The sequence below is a fragment of the Molossus molossus genome, unplaced genomic scaffold (assembly GCF_014108415.1).
Source record: "Molossus molossus isolate mMolMol1 unplaced genomic scaffold, mMolMol1.p scaffold_m16_p_6, whole genome shotgun sequence".
Classification (NCBI taxonomy): domain Eukaryota; kingdom Metazoa; phylum Chordata; class Mammalia; order Chiroptera; family Molossidae; genus Molossus; species Molossus molossus.
Window position 1 is genome coordinate 44,957,881 of NW_023425399.1, and position 26,745 is coordinate 44,984,625.

At 37.7% G+C, this 26,745-nt stretch overlaps 1 protein-coding gene across 26 annotated transcripts in view; it reads right to left on the reverse strand.

Moving 5' to 3' along the window:
* Positions 1 to 26,745, reverse strand: part of RALGAPA2 (Ral GTPase activating protein catalytic subunit alpha 2) — a 412,816-nt gene that overhangs the window by 251,327 nt on the left and 134,744 nt on the right. For 22 of the 26 annotated variants that reach the window (XR_004957055.1, XM_036244703.1, XM_036244699.1 and 19 more), the window contains 5 exons: positions 13,394 to 13,621; positions 9,649 to 9,816; positions 8,547 to 8,684; positions 5,217 to 5,380; positions 253 to 364 (listed from right to left, as the gene is read on the reverse strand). Coding sequence is in view for 25 of the 26 variants with exons in the window: in XM_036244703.1 (XP_036100596.1) it covers positions 253 to 364; positions 5,217 to 5,380; positions 8,547 to 8,684; positions 9,649 to 9,816; positions 13,394 to 13,621 (810 nt within the window). In the remaining variant the exon portion in view is untranslated. The remainder of the gene's footprint in view (positions 1 to 252; positions 365 to 5,216; positions 5,381 to 8,546; positions 8,685 to 9,648; positions 9,817 to 13,393; positions 13,622 to 26,745) is intronic. The other 4 variants (XM_036244712.1, XM_036244701.1, XM_036244698.1 and 1 more) reach the window with 1 other exon arrangement.

A 26,745-nucleotide genomic window follows, 5' to 3' on the forward strand; every position in this document is an offset into this window, starting at 1 on the left:
TCTACCAACTTCAAGCAAATCAAAAAAGAAAATAAATAGTGAAGAAGTAGAAAGGCCTAAAAGAAGCCTTGAACTAATTGTAAAGAATAGATTACAACCTTCATGACAAAACTAAGGAAATTTTCTAATTAAATTTCTAGAAATTTAAAGTTAATTTAGTTTTACTCTTAAAATTCTCAATGATTAAAACTACTTTGCTGTAAAATCTGATTCACTTCATGCATTTGCAATGTTTTAATAAAAAAAACTTACCCTAAACAGTAACCCTGCCAAGCTCTGGGCAAACAAGTCCTTTATTTGTTTATCTTTTGGCTTCTGCATGACAGCTTCTGTTATCCTGAGTAGTATTTGCAACATCTGTTCCCTGGGCCACCCAAAATAAAAGCTTGTATTAATCACATCTCCAAAGCACTTCAATTTATAGGTACAAGAAATTCTCTTAACAATTCAGCAACATTTATAAATATGTATTACTCAAAAGTACTAAAAACTGGAATGCCCATTATATAATGAATATCACATTTTGTCAAAATAAGCTACCTTGTTACAACAGTTCTAACAATATGCCTCTATATGCCTATGTCAATAGGCTGGGTAAAACAGGTATCATCCTGCCCTGATTTTCTCCCCATGCAAGAAGGGAGAAAAGACTGTTTCTCCAACTGTGGCAGTCATTCAGTAAATTTCAGTGCCTATTTGAACTCATGTAGCACCCTTTAATTTTCACATCCATTATATTATTTAACCTGCGAAGTCTCCCTATCTATCTTTGTGATTAAAAATAAAACTGACTTTCTGGTCTTCATACTGGGGGGATAAGCAGTCAACATCAGAGTATAACTGAACTCCATAGGTAGGAAGGTTTGGAAAGGTCACCACTGGTCACTTTGAGGAGCTTTATGCCTGGAAGATCCTGACTCTGTACCACAGGGCACAACTGAGACAGCTGCGATCATGACATCTCAGTCACAGTGTACCTTGCAGAAAGGGGTTTTTATATAAAAGGTCTTTGAAAATATAAAACAATAGAGATACAGAATAACACTACTAATTATAATAGTAATAAGATCTTCAGAACAGCCAAAAGGTATTTTTCCTTCTTAAAGCTAAGTTATATTCCTCACATCAGTGTCTGCTCACTTTTTCTTATCCTGAATTTCATGGAATCTGAGAACACGTTACCTTTTGTATATAAGGTCAGTCTATTTGTTCTCTGAGAGAAATCACCTCAGTTCCTTTTAGCTTCTCCTTTGAGATTTCATACACTTCTCACCTGTTTATCTTTATAACTTTCTTCTTGGCCTTACTGCTCTTTAGTGATAAAATCAAGAGCTGAACAGAGTCTTGTAGTCCAGGTCACATAATGAGATCGCTAAATCATAGTTCTTTTATACTTTTCTCATATTTCTGCCTATTGGGACAGTATTTTCTCTTAACACGACACTGAATCTCATTAAACTTCTCAGGGTTAATGACCTCTAGGGATTTCCTGCACTATTTGTATCTGAGCCCATTAGATTTTCGTCCTGAGGTTATCTGTTGGTATGCATTCTCACTGGATTCTTTTGTACCTGTCTTCTTGTCCCATACACTGCCTATGGATTCCGGAGCAGGGAGTAAGAGCTGTCAAGTCATGGGAGATCTGGGCACATGTGCATGAAGTGGATAGTGACTCTGAAGAGGTGAGGAAAGAAATGGAGCAGAGCTGGGACAACCTGTCACTCACCACATTCAGGGTCCCTGGCCCTGGTCATAGGTGAAGGGAAGGGTAGACCCCGGTGTCACCACTGCCAGCTCACATTATGTGATACTTAAGACAATGAGAAAAAAAAAGATCCCTTCCACACAAATGGTTATATACTCATCATGTAATCATGATGAGAATAAGAGATGTAATAATTTTAAATAAGACCTCAGTCATAGGAACTGCTATCAAAAAATGCAAACCTGATTGAAGCAATGACTGACAAAGATACAGTATTGATTTAATTTCTGAACCTATGAAAACTTGAAAATGCATGGAAGTCCCATAAGCATCTCTTCTAGAAAAAAATGAGCATGAAAAAATTATCTCCAGTTTGGAAAAATCTTTCCTAACAATTTTGACTTCAGTTTGTTCCTTTCTATTTTGTGAAACACTGACTTTTGGTAACTGTTCCTCAAAGGAAAATTAACTGCTCAAAGAACGTAACAAACTTCTATCAGAGCACGTGAAATTATGCATATGTGCTACCCTGTGTTGGCAGGGAAATAGGGTTTTCCTGCACACTGTTATTTTCACTGTCCTCATGATCTCACACAGATGATATTGTTGCTCATTCACACACCAGAATTCACTATTTTGGGGCCACTTCGTAGCACTTCCCTGGCTACAGCACTAGTCTAAGCGGCCACCATCAGATCTATGGCCACAGACTTTGTATTCTACCCACCACGCTGTCTCTTCTTCACATGGAAGTCAGAGAGATCTTCTGAAAGCATAAATCAGATCTGTGTCACACTACTGCTCACACACACAGAATTGCCAGTAGCCTTCAAAGTCCCATGCAACCTGGCGATGGCGGGCCCCCTGCCCCATCTCCTCCCACTCTCTTTCCCTCTGTCCATTCCACTACATTGCCTATCGTCTTATGCTACCTGGAACATTATGTGCTTGTTACTTGCTGTTCTTTCTACCAGGAATGTTCTTCCCTCAGTCCTCCCCATGGTTTCTCTCTCCCTTTCTTCAGGGTTCTGCTCAGGAAGGCTTCCCTGACACCTGATGAAAAAAATCTCCCTGCCCTGTATAGCTTCCTTATTCTTTTTAGCATGTTATACTACTGAAATTGCTTCTGTGTTCATGATATCTCTCAGTCTATGAGGATAAAAACCTCATGAAGGCAGGGATATTATTTGTCTAGTTTACCCAATATCCTCAAAGCAGACGCTAGGCAGTTCTTTATTGAATGAAAGAAGGGAGGAAGAGATGGGAGGGGGAAAGAAAAAAGGAAGGGAGGGAAGGAAGGGAATTCAGGAATTGTCTGGTTCTAAAATATATAACAAAATCTGCTATAGAAAAAGGCACATCCCTTTCTATATTCTACTAACTATTCTTGGTGAGTATTTTAATCTATTTCTATAATTTGTTTTTTTATACTTTTACCTGGAAATTTCTGAATTATTAAGGAACAAAGAATTGCTTAATTTCACTTCCTAAAATTTTCACTAAAAAAGGTTATCAAAAATATAACTAATACAATAGTATGCTGAATTCACAGAATTTTCAAAGAAAAAAATACTGTTGCTATAACTGTGCTATCAAGAAGCAGATATCACAGTTAAGAGCATACTAGCATTTCTCATCACTTTCAGCATTACTGACACAACATTTAACTTTGTTTAAATCATATTGTTCATCAGTCTAATATTTCTAGTTTTAACAATTGCTTCTTGGCAAACAGTGCTAAGTTTAAAAGTTTGGAAAAGATGACAGTGGAATTTATATCTTAAAATAATTATTTGATAGTTGTAGTTTCTGTATTAATGAACTTTCTGTGGAACAGGATTCCTCAAGGCCCACCCTCCCCTCCTCTGAGAAAGAAAAGGGCTGGAGCCCTGGCCAGTTTTGCTCAGTGGTTAGAGCGTCGGCCCATGGTCCAGAGAGTTTGGGTTCAGTTCCCACTAAGGGCATGGCACGTACCTCGGTTGCAGTTTGTCCCCCGCCCTGACCCAACCAGGGCCATGAAGGAGGTAGCCACTCAATGTGCCCCTTTCACATCAATGTTTCTCTCCCCCCCCACCCCCACCCTCCCTCCCAACTCTATCTGAACAAAAAATGGAAAAATGTCCTCGGGTGAGGATAAAAAAAAGAAAGAAAGAAAAAAGAAAAGGGCTGGAGTCAATGGCCCCTGATGCCCCTGCCAGCTCAGTCCTACCTCATTTTTATGGCTTTGACAACCTACAGACAGATCCCTCCAAAGCACCTTTTGTGCTGACTCAAGAATGTCCAGAAAGGGCATCCAGAACCCAGGCCTGGTAACACAGACCCACCCCCACCTCCAAGATTTCCAGGAAGGAAGGATGCCATCAGTCCTGGTCTGCTGTAGCCTCAGTGAACTGACAGCTAAGGCCAAAGATCACTAACAGGAATGCTGACCACAGCCAGGCAATAGTAAGGGCAACCTGTCTGTTTGACGATGGTGAATAGGTGAGAGGAACATGAAAAAGATGAACTGAAGAGATATTTTAAAGGCAGAACTGAGCCCTGGCCAGTCTGGCTCAGTCGTTAGAGCATCGGTCCTCGGACCAAAGAGTCATGGGTTTGATTCCAATCAAGGGCACATACCTCTGTAGTGGCCCTGGTCAGGGTCATGCAGGAGGCAATCAATTGAGAAGTGTATCTCTCACATTGGTGTTTCTTTCTCTCTATTCCCCCTCCCCCAACTCTAAGATAAATGAAAAAATATCCTTGGGTGAGGATAAATAAATAAATGCAGAACTGAGAGGCTGTCTTTCCGATGAATTAAGGAAGAGAAGGAGTAGGAAGCAGCAATGAGGTGCTCTGGTCTGTAGCTGAGAACCTTTAAAAACACCTCAGAAGCTGAAGTGCTATGAAGATATTCATTATGGGAGAATAGCACGGGATAAAAAACTAATGCACTATTAACCTTTAGGGATATTATAAACATAAAAACACCAAACAAAAACAAAGGTTGAAAATTAAAACAGTTCGCATAAGCATATTTTAACAATGCCACTATATTTTTGACTGTACTGTTTTTTCAGTCACTCTGACAATTTATCATTTAAAATAATTGTTTTTCCAAATGAATTTAAAACGTCAAGTCTGAAGCAATAAAAGGCAGTTAACAGCAGTTTGGAGCAATTAACAAACTGTCCTGAGCTTATGATGAATGATAGTATAAAACCCCAGTCATAATGCTTTTCCACAAAACCGTTTGATGTCAGTTCAAAACGGACAAGTCTACTATTAATTTTACCACTTACTGTTAATACAAGAACATTTTTAAAGCCAATAATGAAAATTAATGAATTATCAAAGTATTGAATACTTACCTTCTTCAAAATTCACAGAAACTTTTACAAAAGACTGTTGATCATCTTATTGTTGTTAACTTTGTAAAGCTATAAATTTAATGAAGGCTGAAACATTTCAATTATTGTTATAAAATAAAAACATCTGTTTTATAATATTAATAAATTTGAAATTAACTTACCATGTCTTTTTATTCATTGAAAGCTCCATTATCATGCGCCTAAAAATAATCAAAACAGCTTTACAAGCATCAACTTGTTCTTTCAAGAGTATGGGAACTTCAGCACATGGTTCCAGCAAAAAGACGTTCGCAGCATTTGTCAAAAATACCTTTAAATAAACAAACTGTACTTCAAAAAAAAATATTAAACATATAAATATGAACAAATTTTGCTTAACGATAATGATACCAATTTTACTTTACCAATGAATCACCTTTGAGTTATAACATTTTAATTAAGGCAAAAATACGGTACCAACACATACTTGAAATTACTTTTTCATTCATCTCTTAAAATCACTCAAATATTGAGAAACCTGAAAGATCATTCCTAGAAAAAAAATTATAATCACATAGTAATGTTGTGACTTTAGAAATTTTATGAATCAGAAAAGCTTTTGAAAACATTTTTTTTTTTAATATCCCCTCCAAAAAAAAAAAAGAGAAGACAGGAAAAGATCACTGACTGGGTGAGAAATTTGGGGGTGGGGAAAGGACGAGACACTGTGGTCAGAAAGTGGCTGGAAAGAACTATCTGATGAATATTGAATCCTCCAGTACATGAACAACTCGCTCACAGAAAGCATGGCCAGCCAGTACCACCCAACAAAGGCATGGGCCTGTAGGAACAGTGGCATGCCAGGAAATAGCCAAAGCTACATGATTGACAATGCATATCCTCCAGGAGCATATATTTCTTATTTACTTACTTTTTTTAATCCTCACCCAAGGATATTTTTCCATTTATCTTCAGATAGAGTAGAAGGGAGAAAGAGAGAGAGAGAGAAACACTGATGTGAGAGAGACACATCAATTGGTTGTCTCCTGCACAAACACAACCAGGGCCAGGGACCGAACCAAGGTACGTGCCCTTGACTCTTTGGTCTGTGGGACGACACTCTAACTGCTGAGCCACACTGGCCAGGGCCAGGAACATATATTTTTAATATGAGGACTATAATGTGCAGTAGAATATAAAACCTAAGTGAATTTAAGTTAAAAACAAATTTCTAAAAAAATTTAGATACTTAGCAGACTACTCTATGCTCTACCTCAGATCTCTAGGATACAAGTTTACTGTCCTCTACCATCAGGGATATTTCAGCAGAAAACAGTGAAAAATACTAACCAAGGTTATCATGTGGTAAGTTTATGGCTTAGGGGCACTATAATACAATAACAACAGTGTGCTACCATTTACACAGATGACACTAGTGACCCTCAATTTAGGATTTTCTGAGTTGTCAATCTAGTTATGAGGATGGATCTGTTCCATCCATCTAGAGCTAGTTCATATTGGGTTTCCTTTGTGTTCAACAGTACAAATTCAAAGGATCTAGGAATAAACAGAACTTCTCTGGCTTACCCATGGAAGAAATCCATTAACACAACATCTTAAAACAGACGCAAAAACTGACTGGAGAAATTAACATACTTCAAAAGTCAACTGTATGAACCAAATGTTGACAGCGTTGAAAATTATCTTATGCTATATTAAAAAGGTATCATGCCTCTATTTTTAAGGAAGAAGTACTAAATAAGCAGAATAGTTGACAATAGATAACAGTAATGACGAAGAATTCACTAGCCTTCAAGTAAGAGAAAAGAAACCAAAGAACTTTTTGACTAACAAACTAAAGCAGTTTTATGACTATGTTTTTAAAAGAAGTATGCCCTACGTGATATGTTGCAATACAGATACTTTTCATTCAATGTATTTGGCTTCTAGATTTGAATTTGAAACTTTTGCATTTTCCCAAGTAAAAGTGAGAAGATCGTCATATATGGAATGGGGCAAAAGTAGGTTTATAGTTGCTAGTACACAAAAGTCAGAGTTTACTCTTTTTTAAAATTATTTATTATTATATTATTTTTCATATGAACTAAAAACCTACTTTTGTCCCACCCAGTATTTTACTTCTTTATTTTACCTTTAAAAAAAAACATCAAAATGCCAACTACATGAATATTTATTTCTTTCTAGTTTCTGGTAAGGTAAAAATAAACAAAATTAATTATGTCCATATTGTAATTGTCAAAAGCAACTACAGAAGAGTTCTATGTTATCAAACCTCTATTTGTACACTTTTTGCTAATGAATCAAGCAAAGGACCAACACTGGATACAATGAGAATAAAATCAGCTATTTAAATCTAAACTTAATTTTCTAAAAATCTGTAGTGCTATAATTAAGTAGAAAAATGTTTTCTTGGTTCAGTTAAGTAAATGTAACATATCCTTTCAGAAAGCAAGTAACACTCTTCTGAACTCAAGGAGATAACCTGCAACCCAGCCAACACTGGGATGGCTGATGATTACAATCTGGTATCTACCAGGAAGAAGGGGCTACCAAGGGACTCAGGGCAGGCAAGGACTCCTGGGTGAATTTCTTTGGTTGGGACACCGGTTATATTTAAGAGCTATACCAAAGTCCTTTAAAGCTACTAAAGCAAAAGTTAATTTCAAATTATTTGCTGATTTTCCATGAAAAATGAGAAAATTCTTTAGTGATAATGTATTAAACTGTTAATTAACCTGAAAACAAAAAGGATTCCAAGATAAGAAATTCTATCAAGAGACAGATAATAAAAACACAGTGTGACTGGAAACTGGGTAACATGCATGCCATCCCCAAACTCCATGCCTGTGCTCTGTGTGGGAGGCCTAACTGGATCCATCTATAAACGTGGATATGGGATGGTGGGTGAAGTGCCAGGGAACAGAGGAAGGAGAAGCACCCCGTTTTCACTTCTGCTTGTAACAACATTCAAGCTGGATGGGACCAAGAGATATTTCCCCAATTCCTATTTCTGAGATAAAATCCTGATATCTGGGGAAATTAAGTGATAAGCCAAAATTGTTCTTTCCAAAGTTCCCAAGTGGTATCAGTTCCATTTCATAAATTCATGCAAATAACTATGTAAAAATTATTGTATTAATCATCATTCTTCATAAACATAATTTTTAACAGGAATATTACTTATAAAATTACATAATCAACCACACTTATCTTGCAAATTAGAGTTGAGGTAACTAATTACTCATACGTGTTCCTAAGATACTTAAAAATCTGTAACCTGTTCATATGTCTCCTTTGAATAGAAAAAAATTCTTTACAAATTGAAAGTGAGAACTCAATCAGGAAAAAAACTTAGAATGAGAATTTAAGAACTGTTTACTGACAGATGGCTAAAAATATCACCATACTTTATAGGATGCTATTTTAATACACAAATGTTCAAACTGACTCCAACTGGGGCCCTTTATGTCTCTGGCCAGCCGGCCACATACCTGCAGCATTGCCTGGGCCCCGGCTCTGACGTTCTTATTTTCCTCTTCTGTCACACACCCTCTGCTCACTGCACTTGTGAAGGAGTAAGTTCGTCCCCAACTGGAAGATCGCTTATGACCAGAACTTTCAGATGCAGTCTTTAGAAAATAACAGTTAGTTAATAAAGGTGGAAAAAGCACGTTTGAATATTGAATTCCTTATTTGAACCAGAATTTACAAGAATAGGTTTTAGAAAGGCAAGGGTTTTTGTTTGTTTATTTTTCCCATTTTGTTCACCACTCTACCTCCAGCACCTAAAATAGTACCTGCAGGTTACTGTATGTTGAATAAATAAACAAACATCCAATGACTGAATGAGCAGATAATATAGACCTTTAAAATGTGTGCTTAATTCCATTTGCTCATCTCTTCATTTTGACCTCCTGACTAGTTAAAAAATCAAAATTATGTAATTAATACAGATATTTGAAAGTGATACACCTTTGGTCACAAATATTTTTAAATGTTTGCTCTCAAATGCTATGACAGACACCTACTTTCAGAAATATTTTCTCAGACAGTATTTCAAAATAGCATGCCAGAAATATAAATATGACTTAAATTTCTTTTGTGTTTCAGGAAGAGGTCCCTGTTATTTTATATCAATAAAATATAAATATAAAACACTGTTATTTTATATCAATCCAGCCTGTAACTTTATCAAACACAGACTAAGAGATCCATTCTGAGAGCACTCACTCTCTGAGAATGCTATTTATTTCTCAAATGCTATTTATTTAAACGTATCAATGATAAGGCAGTGACATTTTTAGGATCATGGAGAAATGTGTAAAATAGTTTATTAAACAACTCTGTGCAATGACGAATAATGAAGCTGCAATGCACATGTGGACCTAGCCTGAGGGTTAGGAGATAACCAATGATCTTGAATAGAGCACAAATGCAGTCTCACTGAGGCAGGTAGGTCATCAGGGAACTGAGCAACTTGAGAGTATCAGAGACGATAAAAAAAGAGATCCACCTGCCAGGGATCTTTGACTGAGCAGGTGTATTTTGCTAAAATATATACACTCCCAACTGAAACAAGTGATAAAATATTACCTCCTTGCTGTCAGTCTCAGGAAATCCTAATTTTTCAGCATCTTCTTGGGCAACTTCTTTTTTATCTGGTTCCTCCATGAACGTGGGTTTGTCCTGGAGGATCCACTTTCTGTACACCTGAACTACTTTCCTTGTTACTGCTATGTCACAGGAAGGCAACAAAAATGCCTACAATAAAAAGAGAAAGCTCCCTTTTTAACTCCACACAAGTTCAGATTACTATAGAGCCACATAACAGATATTTCCAATCACCATCACCAATTTCAGACTTGCCTTTAAAATGTACAGCTTGTTTAACTGACTATAGAGGGTCACATATTTTTGTGCACACCAAACTAATCTGAAGAAAAAAGGTATTTTCATAATTGTGTGAGAAAATACAATGCAATTTAAAAATAACGTATATATTCTGAATAATTTTTCCACAGAATTAACCAAACTGCAGGCCTCTACAGATAGTCTAAATGGCTATTAACAATAATAATTTCCCTGGCCAGTTTGGCTCAGTGGTTAGAACATCGGCCTGCAGATCAAAGAATCACAGGTTCAATTCCAGTCAAGAGCATGTACCTTGGTTGCGGTTCATCCCTGACCATAGGGTTGTGTGGGAGGCAACCAGTCAGTGTGTCTCTCTCATATCGATGTTTCTCTCTCTCCTTCCCACCCTAACTGATGATAAATATAAAAATATCCTCGGGTGAGGATTAAAAAAAAGAACAATTAAAAAAATAATAATTGTACAACTGGAAACTTTTCCCAGTGAATTAAATATAAATTATAAGATAACAGACATCCTAGTACAACCAGTTGCAACCAACTGTCAAATCTCTTCCCAACTCCACGTTTAGTGACGTCCATGTTGGTAGCCTGAATTAGCCAAAGTGAAAAGTATTTATACTACAGAAATCTGCAAATGCTGCCATCTGCTCTTTTTTTTTATTTTGTCTTTGCCTTTGCCTTTCCTTGTCTTTCTTTCTTCTTTTCTTTTTTCTTTGCTTCCTCCTTTCCTCCCTCCCTTCCTTTTTTGAGAGCCAGCTGTTTAATATTTATAGCATACCACTGAGTAGAGATATCAAGGTTAATGAAAGCACTGGACAGTTGTAGCATTATGTACATTTATGTGAACTTTGTAATGTTAAATGATCCCCGTATTATCTATATATAAGAATTTTGATTTAATATAATAAATTTAAAAAATGTAAAGGGAAAATATATTTGCCTTTTTAGTATCAGCTTTAAGAAATATTTCTGTATGAGGGGTAAACAGGAAAAAGTATTCATTACTCCAATGAATGCTTTAATTCCGTCGATAAGAAATTAAGATGAGACTCAGAACAACTGAGATATTTTCCCAAATTTACAAAATTAATTAGCAACGAATCCACATCCTGATCTCAAGTTTCAGAAAAAATTTTACTACCATCCTAAAACTTCACGCTTCAGGATCCACTTAAAGGCAGAGTTCAATGCAATAAGGGTTTATGCAATATATAAATCTCCATAGATGATCCCATCAAATTCCAGAACATATAAGTTTGTGTTATAACAAGATTGCAACATATCAATGTATCAAATATTCTGATGTTTGTTGCAAGAAAGATCAACAAAGACAAAGAAGAGTGTGGCAAAAATACACTGATGTCCTATTCTAAGTTTGTTCCAAAATTTCCACACATACAGAAAGTTGGAAGACTTTTACAATGACTACCCATATACCCATTCCCTAAATTCTACCATTAGCATTTGTTATAACTGCATTATCACACATCTGTCAATCCACCTCTCTCTATCTATCCTTCTTTCAATCCACTTTATTTTTTATGAATTTCAAAGAAAGCTACAGACATCAGTACATTTCACCCCTAAGCCTTTCAGCATGTATATCATGGATGTGAGTTCAAAATTTATCATACTTTACGTAAAATTTATAAACAATAAAATGCACAAATGTTAAATAGATTATTTTATGAGTTTTGAAAAATGTAGACTAGTATGTAACACAAATCCAGTAAAAACCTATACTCTTTTATCCTGCTCCTGGAAAGAAAATATAAATCCTCTCTGTAGGAAAATAAAATCATAATGAAATAAAAAATTTCTGTATGAACCACGGGCTATTATGACATGTAGCATATTAATAAAAAATCAGAAATATGAGAAAAGAAGTCAATGCTAACAAAACCACAATAAAAATAGATAACACTGAAAAAATACAGAATATCTAAAGTATCAGAAAAAGATGTAAATGGAATTGAAAAAATAAAATAACTGAAATTAAAAATTCAGAGTTAACAGAGCTGAGAGAAAACTAGATTTAAAAGAATATCAGAAAACATCCAGAATGAAGCTTGAGAGGCAAAAGGATGGCTAACTCAGAAGGGAAGAGAGAGAATACAATGAAAAGGTTATCCTACGCATGGCTGGAGATGCAGAGGAAAGATTAGTAAAACGGGGCAGAAATAATATTTGAAGAAAGAATGGCTGAGAATTTTGCCAAAATTGGTAAGAAACACAGTTGTCCCTCGCCACTTCGAGCTTTGACTTTCGCGGCTTCACTCTATCGCAATTTTTTCAAATGCCATATTTACAAATACTATAGTATACAAATACAGTATATGAAAAAACCGCGATAGAATGAAGCTGCGAAAGTCAAAGCGCAAAGAGGCAAGGGATGACTGTGTATAAGTACAGGCCTTTTCAGGGCAAGCACAACTGTTTGCAGAAACCTCCAGCTCCTCAGAGAGCTCCCTCGGCCCCTGGAACAATACCAGACTTGGGGACTTGTTTGCTATGTTCATTTGTTCATACTTATATTGGAATGGCTTTCTTTCCACCTACCTCTGGTTTCAAAGTTTGTTATGAAAACATAGGTATTTTACACATGATCTCACTCATTTGTGGAACATAATGAACATAACAGTCTGAGGAATAGGGTAGACCCAGAGACGTGGAAGTAGGGTACAGACTGACAACCCTCAGAAGAGGGGATTGTGGGGGGAAGGAAGAGATAAACCACAGAACTTATATACATGTACACATAACCAATGGACAAGGACAACAAAGCCGGGGACGGGATGGGGGGAGATGGGGAGGAGGGTGTCAATGGGGTAAAAAAAGAGAAACACCTTAACAAAAATAAAATAAAAAAATAATAATAAAAAAATTTAAAAAAGAGATAATGGTTCTTTAAAATTAGACTTATTCAGTACATAAAAATTTTTCTGTTCTAAAAAAAAGAGAACATAGGTATTTTGGGATGATTTTGTTCAAATATAAAATTTTCCCTCTACACATAGAAATTCTACAAAAACACAATTTTAAAAATTCACAAATGAAATAAAATCATCCAATATGCCACATGACAAATGAAAAGTGGGATTTAAGAGCCCTGACCAGTGTGGTTCAGTGGTTGGAGCGTCATCCCATACACTGAAAGGTAGGGGCTTCGATTCCCCATCAGGGCACATACCCAAGTTTCCGCTCAACCCTGGTGGGGGTCCATGCAGGAGGCAATTGCTTAATATTTCACTTTCACATTGAGACCTCTCCCCCACCACTCCTTCCTCTTTCTCTAAAACCAGTAAAAGCTTAAGGATAAAAAAAAAAAAAAAAAGTGGGATCAGAGAGATCATTATTCAGTCCTGTGATTTAGCCCAACGCAACAGTATTTCTTCACGTATTATGAGTAAAAGAACAAGCACAAAAATCTCTTCAGTTTCATGAACTTATTATCACACACACTAACCTGGCGAAATACTTCATTTACAAAATTGACATAGCCTCGTGTTGACAAGAGGATCCGCTGCACCATTTCATACACAGTTCGGTGCTCTTCTTCAACGCTACAGAGGCTAGAGTTGCTGAGTCTTCGCTCCAACAATGTGCTGCTGTTGGAATGGTTTTTTTCTGGCTCTGCAGACCCGCTACCCTCCAACTCCAGTGCCCTCTCTTGTACTGCACCACCACCAACAGTCTGGAAGAAAGCCATTATTATCACTTCTGAGTCATCCTCTTTGAAACTGAAGAACACCTAGAAAAACTGAAGACATGCTTTATTTTAAAGAACTCTGGTTACCATCAACTTGACAACAAGATGGAAACCAGCACTGCTCAAAGCAGAAGGAGCTCCAGGACCTGTACTTACCAACTTTCCAATTCACCAACTAACCCCTCAGCAACTCAGTTATTTTAACAGAAAAACTACTAAATTATTACAGAAATGAAGATTGTGAAATGTTATCAACCTAAAAAGTTTAATGTATATTTGTAAAATCACAAAATAAATTAACATGTGAATGAATTTATATAATCATCACCACTGGTCTCTATATTGTAGCACTTATTCTATACCGGTAGAGATTTGAAAATTCAGTGGATATTTTGAAGCCACATGTTTGGAAGCATAATTGAACTCTTTTTTTAAAAAATTATTTTATTTATTTATATTTTTTGCCTATATTTTATTTTATATTATTTTTTAAATTATTTTATTTATTTTTACAAATGTTTCTCCTTTTTACCCCACTGATTCCCCACCCCCCTTCCTCCACGCCCTATCCCCAGCTTTGTTGTCAATGTCCATGCATAGTGCATATAAGTTCTGTGGTTTATCTCTCTCCCACAACCCCGTTTCCTGGGGACTGTCAGTCTGTACACTACTTCCACGTCTCTCAAACTACCTCATTCCTCAGACTGTTATGTTCCTTATATGCCACAAATAAGTGAGATCATATGATACTTGTCTTTCTCTGTTTGGCTTGTTTCACTTAGGATAATACTTTCCAGGTCCCTCCATGTTGTCCCAAAGGATAAGAGATCGTTCTTTCTTACAGCTGTGTAGTACTCCATTGTGTATATGTACCACAGCTTCTTTATCCATTCATCTACTGATGGACATTTGGGCTGTTTCCAGATCTTAGCTATTGTAAATAGTGCTGCTACAAACATGGGGGTACATATATTCTTTCTCATAGGTGTTTTAGGCTTCTTAAGGTATAGTCCTAGAAGTAGGATCAATGGGTCAAATGGAAGTTCATTTTTTAATTTTTTGAGGTAACACCATAGTGTTTTCCATAGTGGCTGCACCAGTCTGCATTCCCACCAGCAGTGCACTAGAGTCCTCTTTTCTCCACACCCTTGCCAACACTTGTTGTTTGATGATTTGTTGATGGCGGCCATTCTGACAGGTGTGAGGTGATACCTCATTGTTGTTTTAATTTGCATCTCTCTGATAATTAGTGATGTTCAATATTTCTTCCTATGTTTCTTAGCCATTTTTATGTCCTGTTTGAAGAGGTGTCTAATTAGTTCCTCTGCCCATTTTTTAATTGGGTTCTTTGTCTTTCATTTGTTGAGTAGTATGAGCACTCTATATATATATAGGAAATTAACCTCTTATCTGATATATCATTGGCAATTATGCTCTCCCATACAGTGGGTAGCCTTTCCATTTTCATGATGGTATCTTTTGCTGTGCAGAAGCTTTTCAGTTTGATGTAGTCCCATGTGTTCAGTTTCTCCTTTGTTTCTGTTGCCTTAGGTGATGTATCAGTGAAAATTCTGCTACATATGATGTCTGAGATTTTGTTGCCTACAGTTTCTTGTAGAATTTTTATAGATTCATGAGCCACATTTATGTCTTTTATCCATTTTGAGTTTATTCTTGTGTAGGGTGTAAGTTGATGGTCTAGTTTCATTTTTTTGCATGTAGCTGTCCAATTTTCTAAACACCATTTATTACAGATGCTGTCTTTACTTCACTGTATGCTCTTGCCACCTTTGTCAAATATTAACTGAGCATATTGTCTTGGGTCAATTTCTGGGTTCTCTGTTCTTTTCCACTGGTCTATATGCCTGTTCTTGTGCCAGTACCAAGCTGTTTTGATTACAGTGGCTTTGTAGTATAACCTGAAATCTGGTAATGTGATCCCTCCAACTTTGTTCTTCTTTTTCACCATTGCTGTGGTTATTTGAGGTTTTATTTGGTTCCATATGAACTTCTGAAGTATTTGTTCTGCTTCTGTGAAGTATGTCAGTATTTTGATGGGAATTGCATTGAATCTATAGATTGCTTTGGGTAGTATGGACATTTTAATGATGTTAATTCTTCCAATCCATGAACAAGGTATGTGCTTCCACTCATATCTTCCTCTATTTCTTTTTCCAATGACCTGTAGTTTTCTGCGAATAGGTCCTTTATTTCTTTGGTTAAGTTTATTCCTAGGTATCTCAATATTTTTGCCGCGATGTAAATGGGATTGTTTTTTCAGTTTCTCTTTCTGTGAGTTCATCATTGGTGTATAAGATGCCATCAATTTCTTGATGTTAATTTTCTATCCTGCTACTTTGCCAAATTCATTTATTGTCTAGTAAATTTTTGATGGAGTCTTTGGGGTTTTCTACGTATAGTATCATGTCATCTGGGAATAATGACAGTTTCACTTCCTCCTTTCCAATTTAGATCCCTTTTATTTTTTCTTCCTGTCTGATTTCTGTGGCTAAGACTTCCAGTACTATGTTAAATAAGAGTTGCAAAAGTGGGCATCCTTGTCTTGTTCCTGTTTTTAAGGAAAATGTGTTTAGTTTTTGCCTATTGAGTAGGATGTTGGCTGTAGGTCTTTCATATATGGCCTTTATTATGTCGATATACGATCCCTCTATTCCCAGACCGCTGAGAGTTTTTATCAGAAATGGGAGCTGGATTTTGTCGAATGCCTTTTCAGCATCTATTGATAGGATCATATGATTTTTATCTTTCATTTTGTTTATGTGGTGTATCACATTTATTGATTTGCGAATATTGTACCAGTCTTGCATCCCTGGGATGAAACCCACTTGGTCATGGTGAATAATCTTTTTGATGTATTGCTGGATTCGATTTGCTAGTGTTTTGTTCAGGATTTTGGCGTCTATGTTCATCACGGATATTGGTCTGTAGTTTTCTTTCTTTGTAGTGTCTTTTTCTGGTTTTAGAATTAGAATTATGTAGGCCTCAAAAAACGAGTTTGGAAGTCTTCCTTCTTCTTAAATTTTTTTATATAGTTTGAGGAGAATGAGTATTAGTTCCCCCGTGAAGCCATCCCACATGGGCTTTTGTTTGCTGGGAGAGTCTTGATTACATCTTCAATTTCTTTTGTTGTTAATGGTCTAGTCAAGTTTTCTATCTCTTCCCAGTTCAGTTTTGGGAGACTATGTGTTTCTAGAAATTTGTCCATTTCGCTTAAATATTCGAATTTGTTGCTGTATAATTGTTCACATTATTTGTTAACAGTCCTTTGTATTTCTGTAGTGTCAGTTATTATTTCTCCTCTTTCATTTCTGATTTTGTGTATTTGGGTTCTCTCTCTTTGTTTCTTGGTGAGTCTAGCTAAGGGTCCATCAATCTTGTTTATCTTTTCAAAGAGCCAGCTCTTTGTTTCATTGATCCTTTGAATTGTTTGTTTGGTCTCCATGTCATTTATTTCTGCTCTGATCTTAACTATTTCCTTCCTTCTACTTGCTCTGACGTTTTCCTTTTGTTTGCTCTCTAGCTCTTTAAGTTGTGAGGTTAGATAGTCTATTAGAAATTTTTCTTGCTTGTTGTGGTAGGCCTGTAGTGTTATGAACTTCCCCCTCAGAACTGCTTTCGCTGCATCCCATAGATTTTGTGTTGTTGTGTGTTCATTTTCATTGGTTTCCAGGAATTTTTTTATTTCTTCCTTATCTCCATGGTAACCCATTCATTGTTAAATAACATGCTATTTAGCCTCCATGTTTTCAAATGTCTTTGCTTGGTCTTGTTGCAGTTGATTTCTAGTTGCATGCCATTGTGATCTGAGAAGATGCTTGATATGATTTCAATCTTCTTGAACTTGTAGAGATTTTGTTTGTGTCCTAATATGTGGTCTATCATTGAGAATGTCACATGTGCACTTGAAAAGAATGTGAATTCTGCAGTTTTGGGGTGTAATTCTCTGTAGATATCTATTAAATCCCTTTGATCTAGCGCTTCATTTAGTGTCTATGTTTCCTTGTTAATTTTTTGTCTAGAAGATCTATCCAGTGATGTCAGCGGGGTATTGAAGTCCCTTGCTATGATTGTATTGCTGTTGATTTCTCCCTTGATGTCTTCCAAAAGAATTTTAATATATGTTGGTGCTCCTATATTGGGTGCATATGTTTCCCAAGGTTATATCTTCCTGTTGGATAGATCCTTTCAATATTATATAGTGGCCTTCTTTGTCTCTAGTTATGGCCTTCATTTTGAAATCTACTTTATCACATATGAGTGCTGCTACGCAGCTCTTGTTTCCTTTCTGTTTGCTTGAAAGATTTTTTTCCATCCCTTCACTTTCAACCTATGTGAGTCTTTTGTTGTGAGGTGTGTCTCTTGTAAACAACATATGTGTGAGTCATGCTTTCTTATCCAGTCAGCTACTGTGTCTTTTTATCAGAGCATTCAAACCATTCACATTTAAGGTGATAATTGATATGCACTTTTTTACTGCCATTTTTTTTTTTTAGTGTGGTTATATTTTTCTTCTTATTTCTTCTACTAATTGCAGCAGTCCTTTCAGCATATCTTGCAGTGCTGGTTTGGTGTTAATATATTCCCTTAGCCTTTTTTTGGTCTGGAAAGCAGAGCTCATTTTTTCAGTGACGGGGTACCTTTAAACATAATTCTTTATCTGCATTATTTTAGTTATCTAATTGCTATGTTATCTGATTAGTTATCTAATGACCTCAAAACTTAGTGGCTTAAAACAATAACCCTTTTATCATATTACATATTTCACTTTTGAGGTCAGGAATTTGGGCATGATTTGGTTGGGCAATTCTTATGTTTAATGTGGTATTAACTGAGGTCAGTGGGTGGCATGGTCTTCAGCTGACGGCTGGTTGAACTGGAAGGTCCAGGGTGACTTTATTCACATGAATGTTACTTTGGTGGGTACAGTTGGAAGTCTGGGCTCAGCTGGGCCTTTCTTCCCATGTAGTATCTATTAGGGTAGTTGGACTTCTTTCCTGTGTGCTCAGGGCTCCAAGAGCAAATATTCCAAGAGATGAGAAGGAATGACTGTTAATCTCTTGGGTCTAGACCTGATGCTGGAAACGGGTCACTTCTACTCTATTCTGCTGGTAACATAGTTACACAGTCCATGTGGATGAAAAAGAGGGAAGATAAACTTCACCACTTTACAGAAGGAGTGTCAAATAATTTGTGGACATTTTTAATTTGCTACATATGTATGTATGTATATGTGTATTTTTCTTTTCCGTTTTCTTTCCTTTGGGGAAAAGGGGAGATTTGATAAAAATAAAAAAAAATAATAAGTCAGAGGTTATTAAGCTGCAATAGACATTAGACTTAACCCAACCTCCATGCTTTGCAGATTAAAATAAAACATCAGTAAAAGTGAGTAAAATTTAATTTTTCTGTGGAAGATGGTTGATCCATCAAAAAGATGAAATAATTTCTATAGGGTATCTCATGTCACAGTGTGACAGTACCTTTCATAAGCCTCATAGGCTTAATAGCTAAGGCATAAAGAGAAAAATTATTATAAATATAATATTTAATCAATTTTCCCTACAGGTTACTATTTCAATATCAAGCTTTGCTTTCAAATTGTCCTTGGTAGCTACTAAAATTACTCTTTTGTACAAGTCATATCTTATCACTTCTTACAAAAAATATTCATGCCCTGGCTGGTTTGGCTTAGCAGTAGAGCATCGGCCTGTGCACCAATGAGTCCTGGATTCAATTCCAGCGAAGGGCACATACCCCGGCCCTGGTGTGGGTCGTGCAGAAGTCAACCAATGGATGTGTCCCTCTCACATCGATGTTTCTCTCTCTCTCTTTCTCCCTCTCTATCTACCTTATAATAAATAGAAAAATATCCTTGGGTTAGGATTAAATATATATATACATATCTATAGATAGATAGATAGAGATAGATAGATAGATAGATAGATATTCACTTATTCACAGTGGGTAGAATTTTAGTGGTATTTGGATTATTTATTTTGGCACTTAAAAGAGTAATATAAAATGAAGTGAAATTATACATGTTTGGATGAAACATTTAATTCTCTGGGGAAATGAGAGCATAAACCACTGTTAAACTTTGAGACTCACTGCATGAATTATTTTATTTCTGTATGCTCTTAAAATCTTCTAGGTATTTGAAGTTTTATAAATATTTCACTTAAGTTGGATCTAAGATAAAAAATTCAAATCAGGGTTCTTATACTCTTTAAAGATCTTGGCACTCCTCCATCAAGGTGTCACTTAGTCTTAAGAGTCCAATTATGCAAGAGTCAAGATATACCCCCAGCAACAAAGGCTGGGGAACAGACATCCATCTCCAGGCAACAGAAGCACAGACCAGCAGCTGAGACCCATCCCCAAAGACTACAGTAAAAGCTGAGCCCCACGGGGCAGCAGGACTCCCCAGCAGCCAGTGGCAGGACCTGGGGCTCCACAGAGGCCTGTGTGGTCCAGTAGCCCACAAAAGCAGTGGGAAGCCAGAGCCCAAGAGTGACTGGTGCGATCCAGCTGCCCACGTGCAAGAACTGCAGGGTGCGGGGTCACCAGAGACTGTGCGATCAAGTTACCCACAGGGCCTGCAGGGTGCTGAAACACCATAGAGGCCTGTGCGACCCAGCAGGGACTGTGTCATGCAATTACCCGTGCGACCTGCGGGGTGCTGAAGCACCAGAGAGGCCTATGCCACCCAGCAGCCCATAACAAAGGCATAGAGCCGGGTCCCCAAAGGGACTGTGCCATCTAGTTACCTGCGGGACCTGCAGGGTGCGGGGGCACCAGAAAGGCCTGTGCAACTCAGCTGCGCACAAGATAGGCGTAGAGGATGTGAGAATGGAGGTGGAGTGAATAGAAGCTATGTTGACGATCTCCCAGGACCAAGAGGGAATTACAACTAAAATAAAGACAAATCCTCAGAAAAAAAAGCAGCAGCAAGACAGGACCAGGGCCACTGGTAGGATCTGTGGAGGCACGAGAGAGTGGCAGGCTGGGAGCCCAGAGACAAAAGCAGTCTTAGCTGTGAGCAGCACCCTCAGGGAATAAAGACCAAGCCCGCTCCATAGCGTAGAGAGCCAGGACAAGAGCACTAAAATAGCCACAGCCACTCACCTGGGGGTTATGGCAGAGGGAAGGCAGACTAGGCTGGAACTCTGTGGGGACACCCGGGATTTGGAGGGCGCTCAGAATTTTTGCTGAGTTGCGGCCACAAAGGACGGTGGCCAGTGTGCTCCTTCCCCGAGCTGTGGGGAAAAGCAGCAGTCCCCCACCCCTCAGAAATTCAGCCTTTCCCAGGTGAGACAAAGAAATGCAAACTGAGGCTCCTTAACAACCAGCATGTATCCCACCCTCTGGAAATCCTCTTATGCAGAACATAAGGGCTACATTCCAAGGCAATGAGTAACTGAGACTACTAGCCACCAGGAAAAAACTAGAGGATAACTGAACCTTTCCTGGGCTTGTAAATCTACACAGGAAAGTAAGACTTGACAGTGGTATTTAACATGGTCCCACCCAGGCTCATCCAAACCTAGTAGAGGGAGTCACAAACAGCAGAACACCAACACCCACAAGAAAAATTTGGTAGGCTCCAAAACCCATTGAGATAGCCAAAATAGTCAAACAAAGAAACAAATCCCAAATGAAAGAATAAGAGAACTCTATCGAAGATGAGATCAATGAAATGCAGCTAAGCAAACTATCAGAGGTAGAGTTCAGAGCCATGATCTTGAGGAAGCTCAAGCACATGAGTAAGGATATCAGCACCATGAGTAAAGATATAAAAACATTGAAAATCAACCAAGTGGAAATGAAGAATGACATAGCAGAAATTAACATATTGAAAGGACTAACCAGCAGAGAAGAGGAAGCTGAGGATGAGATCAATGAATTAGATGACAGGGTAGAAAAAAATCAACTAATCAGAAAACCAAAAGGAAAAAACATTATAAAACAGGAAGACAGCTTAAGAGAACTGTGGGACAACTGGAAACGTAGTAACATTCATATCATAGTAGTCCCTGAAGAGGAAGAAAATGGGCAAGGATTAGAGAATATATTTGAAAAAACAGTGACAGAAAACTTTCCTTACTTGGTGAAGGAAGAAGGCATTCAAGTTCAAGAAGCACAGAGAGCCCCAAGTAAGAACTCAAACAGGCCCACACCAAGACACATAGTAATTAAAATGCCAAAAATTAAAGACAAAGAGAGAATCCTAAAGGCAGCAAGAGATAACAACAGGTTACCTACAAAGGAAACCCCATAAGGCTTTCGGCTGACTTCACAACAGAAACACTACAGGCCAGAAGGGGAGTGGCATGAAGTAAGGTCATGAAAAACAAGGATCTGAATCCAAGACTACTCTATCCAGCAAGGCTATCATCCAAAATAGAAGGTCAAATAAAGAGCTTCCCAGACAAAAAAAAAAAAAAAAAAAAAAGGCTAAGGGAATATATTAACACCAAACCAGCACTGCAAGATATGCTAAAAGAACTGCTGTAATTAGTAGAGAAAACAGGAAGAAAACACCAATCAGAAAGAGCATATGTACCCCCATGTTTGTAGCAGCACTATTTACAATAGCTAAGATCTGGAAACAGCCCAAATGTCCATCAGTAGGCGAATGAATAAAAAAAAGCTGTGGTAGATATACACAATAGAGTACTATTCGGCTGTAAGAAAGAAATATCTCTTATCCTTTGAGACGACATGGAGGGACCTGGAAAGTATTATTTTAAGCGAAAAAAGGCAAACAGAGAAAAACAGGTATCATATGATCTCACTTATTTGTGGAACATAATGAACATAACAGTCTGAGGAATGGGGTAGTCCCAGAGACGTGGAAGTAGTGTATAGACTGACAATCCCCAGAAAGGGGATATGCATGTACGCATAAACAATGGACTTGGACAACAAAGCTGGGGACAAGGCAGGGAGGGACGGGGAAAGGGGAATCAGTGGAGGAAAAAGGAGAAACATCTGTAACAAAAATAAAATTAATTAATTTTCAAAAAAAAATGAGCTCTGTTATCCAAATAGACCATAATGGTAGCACAGTGGATTTTCCATCATGCCATAATTAAGGCTGACCCTTGAATAACCCTAGGGTTAGGGGTACCCGCCCACCACAAAGTCAAATATCTCCATATGACCTAGTTCGGCCCTCCACATGTACAGATTCCCAACCAAGAATTTAAAATAATGTACTTCTGAAAAATGATGCTTTTCTAAGCCTCCTCTAGTCCACACTCCTTCCTCAAAAGCCTGCTTCCCAAAAATATCAACATGTTTTGACAGACATTTATAATTATAGTAAGGAATGAGGGTGAAAATAAACTGATAATCCAAGTCTACTCATTTCTTCTCTTTTATGAAGATTAACAGTGAGATGATAAGTAAGAATTAACAACACAGAGAGAGCCATTTTGCACCCACTACAATCAAGGTGGAACCAACCCTCAACTACCTTTTAGTATTAGTTGACTTTGTGGTAAATGTGAGGATGATTCTTACCTCTCTGGCATATGGTGAAACCCACACAGCTGCTTAGACCAGGCCTGTGCTGCCAAGGTTCAGGAAATTTGCATGATACAGGCTACCACTTAATCCTTCCCCTCGACCCTCCCTATCAACCAGTTTTCCTATGAACGCACAACTCATACTGAGACTTGTTCACCCCTGAGAGTAAGGCTCAATAAGAACACCCACAAAGCAGGTATGAAACAAGAGAATACAACTGCCATTCTGTTGGTGATGCCAGCTGCCACTCAATTCCCATCATGATATGCCTGCATGGTTAGGGGCAGCCTACCCTTGCCTTGGGAGAGCGTAAGAACACAGAAAGTACTAGAGTGGTCATCAGCAAATGAGTCTGTACTATATATCAACTACTGCAGGGTTGTCAATTTGTATGATTCACTTTTTCTAACTGTTCATCTCATGAAATACAACAATTTCAGGAAACCCACAGCCCATGAATCATTACTGAAGGGCTAGTTCAAAATGAGTAAAAGTGATACTTTAATAATATTAGCTAAAAGAGTTGCCATACAAATAAATGTGATCAACTGTCTTACCATCCCAAACTTTCTTTTTCATTCCCTAATGGACTTCTTTGGGTTTTAATGTTTAATTAATATGCATATGGAACGAATAATAGAATAGTTGAAGCTGCAATTTTAAAATCACCACTCTGTTTTTTTCTAATATATGTTGAAGTACTTCTATTTTATACAAAAATGAATCACTAAGGAATAAATAATTAATCACTAAAATATTTTCAGCTGAAATGATGAATGAAGACTGTTCAGACTTGAAAGGGTGGGGGTGCTGCTGTTGCCAACATGTTATAGATGTATGGGATGCACTTCTGTTCTCCCATGAATGACACCATTCTCAACAAGAAAATCTGTTAAACCAGATTAGCTGAGTGGTAAATAAGCTAAGTCTAAAAGATGCACTAATCCCTTTCTTTTCTGTTGAAAAATACTTGTCAAATGTAGTACTTCTCCAGCAAAAGGAAATAAATTTGCTTTGGAAAATACACACACACACACACACAAAACTCCTCATACATGACCTTTAAACATAGTGATAGTGGCCTAAGTGTGAATTCCATTTGGAAGCAGCACTTAAAATATTGTTTTAAAGGGCTTTTACATGAGCAGTATATTCTTTGAAAAGAGATTTTGGACCATCTAACTTAGACAGTGATGTTCATTTTATGTTGGTAAAAATATACTGAATTTGAAATTCCAAACAAAAACTTTCAGGAGACAAATGCAATTGTATGTGCTTTCAGCCCTGCAACGTCATTTCTAAAAGTTAATATTTAATTGTTTAAACTGCTGCTTTTTCTCATGTAGAATGCAAATGAAGAGCAGAACACAGTAGACACATGTGAGGTGAGGTGGGAACCACAGCTATAAAGCAGAGAAGGGAATATAGAAGACAACTGGTTAGCTGAATAATGACCCCCAAAAGATGTCTGTACCCTAACCCCTGGAACCTTTGAATGTTACCTGATGTGGCAAAAGGGGCTTAGCTGATGTGGTTAAATTAAAAATGCTGAGATGGGGAGACTACCCTGGGTTTTTTGTGTAGTTCCAGTGTAATCACAAGGACCCATAAGGAGGTAGAGAGAAAGTGATGTGAAGATAGAAACAGGGAGAAAAAGTGATTGGATAAGGGACCATGAGTCATGAAATGCACACAGCCTCTAGAAGCTGGATAAAGCAAGAACATGGCTTCGGCTCTAGAGCATCCTGAAGAAACAAAGACCAGCCAACACCTTGGTTTTAACATACTAGGACTGATTTTGGACTTCTGACTTCCAGAACAGCAAGATAATAAATTTGTGTTGTTTCAAGCCACTAAGTTATTGGTCATTTGCTACAGAGGCAATAAGCAGCTAATATAACAGCTTATTGTGAGGTGTATTAACAGTCTCTACAGTAGCAGTTGCCATGTCTATGTGCAGCCATCTGCAAGGTATGGTAGCACTGAGCTACCATAGGATGGTTATCTGCCCAGCATCCATTCCCACTCCCTGACAGAACCACAGTGCTTGGCATGCCTCCTCCCCTGAAGCCCAGGGTTCACAGGAAGCTGACCCTACCCACAGTACCAAGGGACTATTCTGTTTAATCATGGAAGCTAATCATGTCCCTCCCTCCTGGGTTTTTCATACACCCAGCTTTAAGCTGATCAGTGTCTTGTTATGGCTCTAGGAATGGGCAGGTAACCTAAGTTAAAGGAAAGGGCTTTGTATTTCTGGTTGTCTCTGAACATGAACAAGGAGCACAGTGCCCCATCTTGCAATCACTGGGGAAGCTGAAGACACACTTGCCAGAGGGAAAAGGGCAGAGTAGAAAATAGAAAACCACAGAGAATCATAGGGAGAACATGAGTGAACCATATTTTCAGCCAGCCTCATTATAACTTTTTTTTGTAATATTAAAATTGTCATGTTTACATTTAATTCAGTTTAGGCTATGGTGTCTTTTTTCTGTTAGAACAATTGAACTGCCCTAATTGATTGAGGAGCTCAGACACTTATGACACTAAAAATGCTAGATAATAAAAGTAGATGACTCACAAGTATGAAGACTCAACTAGGGAAAGTGTTAGAACTTTGAAGCAGTGGTTAACTTGCTAGTCTTGCTATTTCTCATAATCCAGGTGAGAAACTTATTTTCAATAAAGGTGATAATTTTTTCAAAAAATTGAAACCAGGTTGGAAAAAGTTACATCCTTTGAATGAACTGTTTTGAATTGACTGAAAAACCACACAGATGCAATGTAAAATACATCAGAGTGTGATTTTCTTATATGTAATTTCATACAAATTTTGTCTACCTAACTGGTAAATAAAGGTCTTCTGTCATGGCTCAGAGCAAACGTGCCCCTGACTGCTGGTGAAATCTGGGCCCATTTTATTTCCTCTTCTTTGAATTTTATCACCTTTGTCCACTTTTCAATGGGGCCGTTTGTCTTGTTAATTTGTAGGCACTTTTTATATAGTAGAGCAGTGGTTCTCAACCTTCCTAATGCCATGACCCTTTAATATAGTTCCTCATGTTGCCCTGGCCGGTTTGGTTCAGCGGTTAGAGCGTCGGCCTGCGGTCCTGAGAGACCCGGGTTCGGTTCCCACTAAGGGCATGTACTTCGGTTGCAGTTTGTCCCCGGCCCTGGTCGGTTGTGCGGGTGGCAGCCACTTGATGTGTCCCTTCACGTCGATGTTTCTCTCTCTCTCTCTGTTCCTCTCTCTCCCTCCCACTCTACCTGAACAACAACAACAAAAAATCAATAAAGAAAAAAAAATAATAAAAATTAAAAAAAAATATATATATAGTTCCTCATGTTGTATGTGGGCGTATCTGCATGTGGGTGGACCTGCCTGGAGATAAGATAGAGGAGCCATGTCTCGGTTCCTAAGACCATCGGAAATATGCAGCTCCTGTGAAAGGGTCGTTCGACCCCCAAAGGGGTTGTGACCCACAGGTTGAGAATCACTGTAGTAGAGATATGAGCTCTATTAATATCCATGATGTTACAAATGCTTTCACAGTTTAAGT